The sequence below is a fragment of the Brassica oleracea genome, chromosome C5, assembly GCF_000695525.1.
Source record: "Brassica oleracea var. oleracea cultivar TO1000 chromosome C5, BOL, whole genome shotgun sequence".
In the NCBI taxonomy this organism is placed as follows: domain Eukaryota; kingdom Viridiplantae; phylum Streptophyta; class Magnoliopsida; order Brassicales; family Brassicaceae; genus Brassica; species Brassica oleracea.
The window spans coordinates 43,492,454-43,502,113 of NC_027752.1; the positions used below are offsets into that span (position 1 = coordinate 43,492,454).

The following is a 9,660-nucleotide window of genomic DNA, read 5'->3' on the forward strand; positions in this document are numbered from 1 at the left end:
TCGCGAACCTAAATTTTCTAATTCTCTAATCTTTCAATCTTCCAATCTCCAAAACCCAGAGTCATTGATAATGCAAAGGATGAGGGCTATGTGATTACTTTGGGTTCATCGTAGTGAGAGATCTTAAGTGGAAAGTGTTAGGAAATCTATGATTGAACAACAAAATCAAGTTAGTGAAGAAGGTGATAATGAAAATGATAGTGAGACTAATGAGAATGATAATGAGGCTGAGAATAATGGCAATTGTGTATAAAAAGATCTTTTAAGCGGTATTTAAAATGACGCCGTTTAGCAAGTTAACAGAGTTTTACGGTTTAATAGTTGACTTTTCAAGTTTCTAAAATGGTCCAGTCAACAAAAAATGAAATTTAAAATGGCCAACATTTAAAATTGGGGTAATTTTTTTTGGCTCAAACACAAGTTGAAGGGTTTTTTGGCTTTGATTTGAAAGTTCGGAATTTTATTGGCAGTTTTCTCGTTTTATGGGTTGTAGTTATTGTAATAATTCTCGTAGCGTATTACTCTATCTGTTTTTAATACCTAACTTTTACAAAAAAATCATTTTTCCAAATTAGATAATGTTTTTAATTTTACTGCAAAATTAATTTAATTTTTATGTTATATAATTCTTTATACTATGTAGTTTATTTTATCATTTGTTGAATTGTGGTCAGATAAACTATTAGTGATATTTTTTAAAAAATATATAAGAAATTAAAAAACTTCTTAATCTATATGTGTGCAATAATAAAATGCCAACTATTACAAAAAAGAGGAATATAAAATAAGAATTCAGTATCAAAAATATTCTCATTATACAATTAATTAATGGGGTTGCACATACAAAACAATTAGAAAATAGTTGGAACCATTATTATTTTTATTAATTAATGTTAAAAAAAATTCCGGAAGAAACTGTCCGTTTGAAGACTGATATAAATTGGCGGGAGACAAGAACAAAAAATTAAGGGTTTGAAAGCGGCCATGAGCATCGCCACCGTCTCATCACCATCCAAACTTCATCAAATCAAAACCCTAATCTCCGTCGCATCCACCGTCAACCACCTGAAACAGATCCACGCGTCTCTCATCCACCACGATCACCACCATGACACTTACCTCGTTAACCTCCTCCTCAAGCGAACTCTCTTCTTCCGCGAAAACCACTACTCCTTCCTCCTCTTCTCCCACACCCAGTTCCCCAACATCTTCCTCTATAACACTCTCATCAACGGCTTCGTCAACGACAACCTCTTCCGCGAAACGCTCGACCTCTTCCTCTCCGTCCGCGAACACGGCCTCTCTCTCTACGGTTTCACTTTCCCTTTCGTCCTCAAGGCGTGCATTAGATCCCAGAATCTTAACCTCGGGATTGAGCTCCATCCTCTTGTTGTGAAATGCGGGTTTAATCGCGACGTCGGGGCTATGACGAGTCTGCTCTCTCTGTACTCTGGATTCGGGCGGGTCGATGATGCACGGAAGTTGTTCGACGAAATGCCCGAGAGAACGATTGTTTCGTGGACGGCTTTTGTTAGTGGGTGTATTGCCTCAGGGAAGCATGGGGATGCGATTGGTTTGTTTAACAAGATGGTGGAGAGTGGTGTGAGGCCGGATAGCTACTCCGTTGTTCGGGTTTTATCTGCTTGTGTTCAGGTAGGCGATCTCGATAGCGCGGAGTGGATTGCTAATCTAGTTGAAGAGATTGAGATGCATAAGAACTCATATGTGTATGCAACGCTCGTAAATCTCTACGCGAAGGGTGGGAAGATGGAGAAAGCTCGCTCTGTTTTCGACTCGATGGCTGAGAAAGATATAGTTACTTGGAGCACTATGATACAAGGGTATGCGTCGAACAGCCTCCCGAAGGAAGGTGTAGAGTTGTTCCACCAGATGCTGCGGGAAGATCTGAAACCGGATCAGTATTCGATTGTCGGGTTTCTTTCTTCTTGTGCAAGCTTAGGAGCCCTTGATCTAGGCGAATGGGGAAGTGGTTTGATAGATAGGGATGAGTTCTTGACTAATCTTGTTATGGGGAATGCGTTGATCGACATGTATGCAAAATGTGGGGATATGACTAGGGGATTTCAAGTGTTTAAAGAGATGAAGGAGAAGGATAGAGTCATCATGAACACTGCGATTACTGGTCTGGCCAAGAACGGCCATGTCAAGCTGTCTTTTGCTGTTTTCGGACAAACAGAGAAGCTAGGTATCTCACCTGATGGGTACACATTCCTTGGATTGCTATGTGGGTGTGTTCACGCAGGGCTAATCCAAGACGGGCTTCGGTTTTTCAACTCCATAAGCTCTGTTTACTCGTTGAAACGCACGGTTGAGCACTATGGTTGCATGGTTGATCTTTGGGGCAGAGCAGGACAGTTAAGTGAAGCCTACCGGTTGATCTGCGATATGCCAATGAAGCCAAACGCGATAATATGGGGAGCGTTGCTAACCGGATGCAGACTGGTCAAAGAAACTCGGTTAGCTGAACGTGTTCTGAAAGAACTCATCGCTCTTGAGCCGTGGAATGCAGGAAACTACGTTCAATTATCCAACATATACTCGGTTAATGGCAGATGGGACGAAGCGGCTGAAGTGAGAGAGGAAATGAACAAGAAAGGTATGAAGAAGCTTCCTGGATGGAGTTGGATCGAATTGGAAGGGACGGTGCACGAGTTTCTGGCTGATGATAAGTCTCATCCTCTGAGCGACAAGATATATGCGAAGCTAGAAGATTTGGGTAATGAAATGAGGCTTATGGGTTTTGTGCCAACGACAGAATGTGTTATGTTCGACGTTGAAGAAGAAGAAAAGGAGACGGTGTTGGGGTATCACAGCGAGAAGCTTGCGGTCGCGTTGGGGTTGATCAGTACGGGTCATGGCGAAGTGATTCGAGTGGTGAAGAATCTAAGAGTATGCGGAGATTGTCATGAAGCGATGAAGTTGATATCGAAGATCACAAGAAGAGAGATTGTTGTTAGAGATAATAATAGGTTTCATTGTTTTACAAACGGCACTTGTTCTTGCAATGACTACTGGTGAGCTCACTTATGTTAAACACGGGATTATTATTGCATTTCTCGTTTGGTATGTTTTGTGTAAGTTAACATTTTTTGAAAAATAGAGAAGATTACAATACAGCTTCTGTTCTTGAAACAAGGGAGAAGTGAACTTCTCTTTCCTTACATAGATAAGTCACTGGATGCTTCGGACCATAACGATGTTTTCTGCAACAAACATCTTCGAATAAACACTCTATGCCTATTGAGACCTGCAGTGTGAACACAACAGCTCTCGGGGTCATGCAAGCTACTGCAGTAAACATAAACCTCTTCTCTGTCTCGCCTCCATTGTAAAGGTTTGGGTCCAAGTACACAAACTGGCAAGTGTCATCGCTTCTGGATATTCTCAGCCACAAACGGGCATCCCTTGGCACATTGAGCAGCTTGATCTCGCACGGTATAGCCACTGGTAGTCCAGCCACAAAGGAAACTGGATTGTAAGGACCATTACCAGGAACCTCGAGCTCTGCACTGACACACTGCAGATTACCAGAGAGGGTAAACTGTTCCGGGGAGAAGCAATTGAATTTCTTGATGAGATCAAGTAGTCTAGAGCAACTTTTATCAGCAGAGCTCCCAATCTCTTGCAATGACTTCTTAGTTTCGGTTAGAAAGTCTGATGGTTTGGTACATTGTTGTTCATGGTGGAGCTCTAATTTAGATACTGTTGAAGATAGCTTCTTCTTGCAGCTAAGTCCGCAGCAGATCTCAAATTTATATAGCCTTAACATGCAACTTAAAATGACTAGCTCCAGTACTAGTGACACTTCCGTATACAGGCCTGTGAATCTACACCTTATCTCCATCAGTTTTATCTCTAACTCTTCCATCAGCATTTCCAGTTCTACAGATCTACATGAACTGGTGTGTCTTGAGTTTTCGAAATGAGGCCATACCTGAGCGAGAAGTTCGATTAGGTGAACGTACTGACACATAAATTTTATTGCGCCATTGGAGATTGAGGAGTTGGCTGTCAAAGTTGATAACTCCTGTTTGCAAGCCCTGGACAAGAAGTCAAGAAACACGTTAGTTAGAATATACATGAAACAGTAACATAGACGCTGGAAACCGATGGACTGCAAGCTGTAAAACCTTAAGGCTCGGATTGCTTCTTTAGAGAATGCTGATTGTAATAATAACCAGGCAGCCTTCACTTTCAACTGTATATGGCTCACAGGCTTCAGTGCTGGATCCAATTCTTCTTTGGAAGCCATGGATATGCTCTCAGCAGGTATATCTTTGCTTGGTGGTAGGACAGGGTTTCCGCTATGATATGCAGTACTGCGCCTATATGCATTTAAAAACGTATCTGCTTTATTGAATTCTGTACCCGATGCAGCAGAAAGAGTAGTGCAATGAGCCAAGTAACCCAAAAGAGTATCCTGGTCCATCATATCATGAAGTCCACAAGAGAATTTTCCCAGCATTGCAAGCGAATATGAAAAAGCCAAAGGCGGTATGGAAGTGATGCTTTGTTTGTTTGAGAGAGGAGCTGAGATTATGAACATCAGAAACGCAGACACCTGTCGGCTGTTGAATTCACTTTTATTTCCGGAGTCTGTCTCCAACTGAATAGCATGGAAGAGTAAGCAAAGAGATTATTAGTACGCCTATAATTAACAAGTCCTGAGAAGAGTGAAGAATTAGCTTTGCTTACCTTTGCACGAAATCTCTTGATTATATTGACTACGAAATTTGAATGATTTTGTCCGAAAAGGAACAGAGTAGACAAGATATCAGGTTCGTCCTACAATGAGACAGCAAGAAAATGAGATTCAAAATAAGATGAAGGGAATCGATCGATGGAATCAGAAGCTAACTGGTTTTTGTAGGTAAGTATGCCAACCTGTGGATACATCTCTAAACTTTTTAGAACACCATCAACACCTTTGTTGACCAGCTTCATATCGGGCAGCTTTGCCAATTTGAGAATGTTTCTAGCCGTAAGTCTTATGTTCTCAGAGGTATCAATAATAGCATCCAAAAACTGCATAACCAAGTAGCAGCTCTTCATCACAATTCAGAGTAAATAAATAGACAAACAGAAGCAAGTGGCAATGCTTGGAGGCAGCGGCAGCCATGTTAGCTTAGTAGCAAATCACTTCAAATCTCATTCAGCATTAGGCCCTAGAGTGCAAACAACTTACTAAAGCTATTCAGCGGGCCTATAAGAGTGCATTCTCATTAGCTTTTACCACCAGCTTTATAGGACAAAAGATGCAAAAGGATACGATGACTTACCGCGGGCATATAAGTTTCTTGTATCTTCAAGTTCCCCATGTCTGCTATATGACGCAATGCCTCTAAAGCTTTCAACCTGACAACCATATAATCATCGTATAGCATATCCATCAATAGGCAAACAGCTTCATCTGGGAATTCGATAGAATTTACTGAGAGGGAGTGGAAAGAGTCAACCGCAGCTTCCCGTACCTTCAGAATGACACATGCAAACATCGTATATATAAGTCCAAGAAACAACAAAAACTCAACTGAAACTTTTTCAGATTTAACATATTTATCATAAGTGTACCTCGTAGAATTCATCTTCAAAACCATGGATGAAAACTCCAGCTGCAGCAGCGGCATCAGCAGACTCATTCGAAAAACGATTCTGCGGTTTCTTCCCTTTCCCGGCTTTCAATACTTTTTTAGAAAGTGTTTGCAGTATAATGCTTTCTGATGCAGTTCCTATCACCCCAAACGCCTTGAACACCTCAACCCTCACGTCTACACTCATATCTCTCACAACAGAACAAAGCTGAAAGCACGTTTATAAAGAAAACATCAGCCATTTGGTTATATTGTAGTTCCTCAAGATCACTGAGAAAACAAATCTGATAAACACTTCACCACATAAATTGTTAGGTGGCTGGCTACTCAGTATCCCAAATTGCAAATACAATACAAAAATTCAGACTTTATGCTAAATCCAGAGAGGAGCTAGTTACCTGGAGAAACACAGCATCAGAACACTCTCTTCTACTCGCCTCTTCCTTGGATGCTATCAACACTTTGCCCCACACACTAACCTGAACATTCAGATAGTTTCAGCTCACAACAATTCTTTCAAATATTATTTCATAAAATAAAAAAACTTACGGCACGAACTGCAGAAGATCTGACGCTATCTTCATCATCGTCCAGAAGCTCAACAGCACGTGCATAGCAACCTTGCACGGCACGTGCGTGATCGAAACCACCAGCCTCACATACACAAACCAATCCATCGAGAGCTACTCTTCTGATACACGGATAAGGATCCTTCGTGAACCCGAAGAACAACGTGAAGAGCACCGACGACGGGAGATCGAACCTCTCCGCGTTCCTAAGCATCCACATCCGAGAAGACACATCTGCTCCGATGCAAATCGACGCGAACACCTCTCCGTCGATTCTGGAAAACGCGGCGGCGGCGGTAGGGTTTCGCTCGGATAAGGACGCGAGCACGGCGAGCGATTCCGCGGCGACGCGTCCGCGGCTATCGGTGGAGGTTTGGAGGCGGAGCAAGTTGGAGAGGATTGATTCGAAGATCTGTGGTGTTAATTGGTTTCTCGAGAGGGAGAGATCGGAGAGGAGCTTGAGGACGTGGTGGAGAATCGGCGAGTCGTCTCGGGGGAGAAGACCAGTGAGGAAGTCGAGGACCGAGGAGATTGCGGAGAAGGGAGTGTCGGCGTTGATGATGAGTGATCTAATGGAAGCTAGAGTGTGGAGAGTGAGTGAAACTGAGTCGTCTTCTTCCATTGATGAAGAACGACGAAGAAGACGAAATCGTAAACCTCGACGGAGGTTTTATATAAATAAGAATATTCACTTGCGACAAATATTTAATTTAAAAAATTTATCCTGTATGAGTTCAACAGTAAAAATTTGGAATCTCTAAAGTAAAAAAGTAAATAGGTAAAAAATGTGGGGTTTTACATACCAGCGGCTCTTTTCTATAACTTTTTTTTGGTACAAATGTAAAGATATTATTACCAAGTTTTTTAAAATTTTGACAGAATACATAGATGAATAGAAGCAGAAGAATTGAAGAAAATCAACTAAACAAAGACACTTCCTAGTCTAAAGCTGGCTGGCACAACATCATAAACCGCATACCAGAGGACACTACTCCATCAGCACTAACAGCTTGCTGCAAAAAGAAAAACTACGGTGATTGCGAGAGACGGAGCCCGGTAAAATTGGCGTACCCGATGAACCGCTCTTTAAGAATTGGTTTAGCCGAGAACAGCTCACAGCAGACCTCTAGAGCAGAAGCCAACACGGCCAGACAGCAACACACAAGGCCAAGCGCACCCACTCGACACGGAAGAGCATTTATTCGGAAAGAAAAGAGAACTCCCAAGATCGCCACACGCCATGGCCCTACACCAAGCAGGCAGAGAAAGCAAGCACCACCATACCATAGCAATAGTGGACAGGAGACAGCCCCAGATCATGTTCCTGCAACGCACTTGCTTTGTACTTGGAGAGTTCAACAAGATCTCCAAACAATTTGTCCTCTGGTTTTTTGCTCATTAGTTGATGATAAGTATGAGCCGAACTACCGAAGGATGAGAATAAACATGGTAGAGATTCCTACAGTTGGTTCCATTCCGTACATTTGTTGTTCTACAAGGTACTGTTGTTGAGGTTGTCCTCCGTACATGGTAGTAGGATTATGATGGTCTGGGTTGTGGCCGAAGGGTGGGATGTGGCATCATGTTATAGTAGGGAGGAACATATCGAAAATGTTGTTGTTGTTGTTGGTAGCATGAGGAGAGCCAACCGAGCAGTTGATGAGTAGTGATGACCACTTGAGTCCCCTGCGTCTGATGAGTAAGAAAGTATCGAGGGCTAGAGATTTGGAGACTGAGCTTCCCATGGTGGTGGGGGTAGTGCTAAAACATTGTTGTTTTGTCGACCTTTTATAAGCAATAAGACAACAAAACCGGTTAACATTAGTAATGAGTTTTAGCCCAAGATACTAAGCAGAGTAATAGCTGAGTACCATACTTGAAAAGAGACTGGTTTCCGTACTTGAACTTTAAATAACTGAATCTCCGACCTGAATTACCCAAATTCTAACTATAAATACCAAACCCGGTCCGAAATATAAAAATATCAGAACGATCCGGAAATCTAAAATATCCGTATCCAAATGCCACCAATAAACCAAACACCAATCCTTTGGCTCTTTCCTCTCTTTCAAAACTCACTGAGTAAGAGTTTTCTTTGTTTTTTTTGGGTTTTCAAAGAGTTGTAAACCATTTTATTTTGCAAACAAAATAAATGGGAACACTTGTAAACACCGTTGCTACATCAAAGTAGAAGATTAAAGTACTAATTGACCTTCATATCTAATCTATTAATTTAATCTAATCTATTAATTTAGAGTCATATTTTTATCTACCATTAACAAGTCATAGTAGATTCACTTAGAGAATTACTTAATATGACATATTTGATTATTTACATTAATAATAAACCAACTATAAATTTAAATTTTATGTTTTTTATTATAACAAAATCTGTTGAGAAATAATCTAACAAAATCTTACTTAAAATTTTAAATAATTTTATAAAATAACATATTAATTAATTTCGTAGTAAGTAATATAAAATTATTATAAATCAATGTTAACTAAATTTTTATTATAAAACAAGAAAATAAATATTACATACTATTTTATTAATTCTATAATTATATTCTGTATTATATAAAAATAGAAGTGCTATATGAATTAAATATGACAAAATTACATTAAATAGGTATATCAACAAATTTTATTTTTAAAAAAAATTTAATTAAATAAATTATCACTCATCATTAAAATAGTTAAAATTCGTAAAATATATAATATTTTTATACAAAAATAAATTTATTAACATAGGTTAAACTTTTATATCTACAACTATATATTATCTTTTTATTTATTATGAAACTCTCAAAAATATATTGTTTAAAATGTTTATATACAAAAATATAATAGTATATAAGAACCTTTAGTTCATATACTATTTTAAAAATATGTTATTAGAAAATTATGAAATTTTAGTGATTAATTTAAGGGATTTTTGCAAAATTGACCTACAACTTAAAGTCAAACACAAAACTAACCTCTTTTTTTTTTTTGAAAATTGGTTTTGCCCTATTCACCCCACAAGTTCATATAATTTACGAAAATGCCATCAATTTTTTTTTTTTCGAAAATAACATCTTTACTCTCTCACCCTCATCATCTTCAAGTAATTACAAGATTGTCATTGTCATCAATACCACAACTACCATGAACAACTAATTTGAAGCTCTTAATGCTCCCAAAATCGATTTACCCTTCTTCTTTTTCCATTCTTGTGAACTAAACACAACATATCTCTCACTTTCTCTCCACAATGAGCTAAAAAAACCCAAGATTTTGATTCTAAATTTTTTATGGTTCATAGAGTCATAGAAGCTAACGATTCTGGGTGGGTGACTTTCGTTTGTGATTCTGTGTGCTTGGAGAAGCCTTATGTATGCTAAGGAACTTATCTCACCAATTTAAGGTATGACATCGAGTTTTTTTCCAGATCTGTTCGTCAGACGACTTACTTGGGAAGTCGTCTGGCTGTAGAC

The 9,660-nt window shown here is 39.4% G+C and overlaps 2 protein-coding genes across 2 annotated transcripts; one reads left to right on the forward strand and one right to left on the reverse strand.

Moving 5' to 3' along the window:
• Positions 1-973: 973 nt before the first annotated feature.
• LOC106295857 (putative pentatricopeptide repeat-containing protein At3g08820) lies at positions 974-3,125 on the forward strand. The gene has a single exon (XM_013731850.1). The coding sequence runs from the start codon at positions 985-987 to the stop codon at positions 3,037-3,039; it is 2,055 nt and encodes a 684-aa protein (XP_013587304.1). The 5' UTR covers positions 974-984; the 3' UTR covers positions 3,040-3,125.
• On the reverse strand, positions 3,046-6,819 carry LOC106295855 (protein SIEL). Its single transcript, XM_013731848.1, has 8 exons — positions 6,162-6,819; positions 6,011-6,091; positions 5,593-5,820; positions 5,301-5,492; positions 4,906-5,046; positions 4,717-4,806; positions 4,152-4,627; positions 3,046-4,061 (listed from the first exon to the last, which is right to left on the reverse strand). The coding sequence occupies exons 1-8, from the start codon at positions 6,801-6,803 to the stop codon at positions 3,128-3,130; spliced, it is 2,784 nt and encodes a 927-aa protein (XP_013587302.1). The 5' UTR covers positions 6,804-6,819; the 3' UTR covers positions 3,046-3,127.
• Positions 6,820-9,660: the final 2,841 nt, after the last annotated feature.

Excerpts from the sequence above, each read along its gene's own strand:
- LOC106295857 (XM_013731850.1), top strand. The coding sequence starts at position 985 with ATGAGCATCGCCACCGTCTCATCACCATCCAAACTTCATCAAATCAAA.
- LOC106295855 (XM_013731848.1), bottom strand. The coding sequence starts at position 6,803 with ATGGAAGAAGACGACTCAGTTTCACTCACTCTCCACACTCTAGCTTCC. Across the intron at positions 6,092-6,161 it reads GATCTTCTGCAGTTCGTGCC|GTTAGTGTGTGGGGCAAAGT; the intron begins GTAAGTTTTTTT and ends CTGAATGTTCAG. Across the intron at positions 4,062-4,151 it reads GAAGCAATCCGAGCCTTAAG|GGCTTGCAAACAGGAGTTAT; the intron begins GTTTTACAGCTT and ends CTTCTTGTCCAG.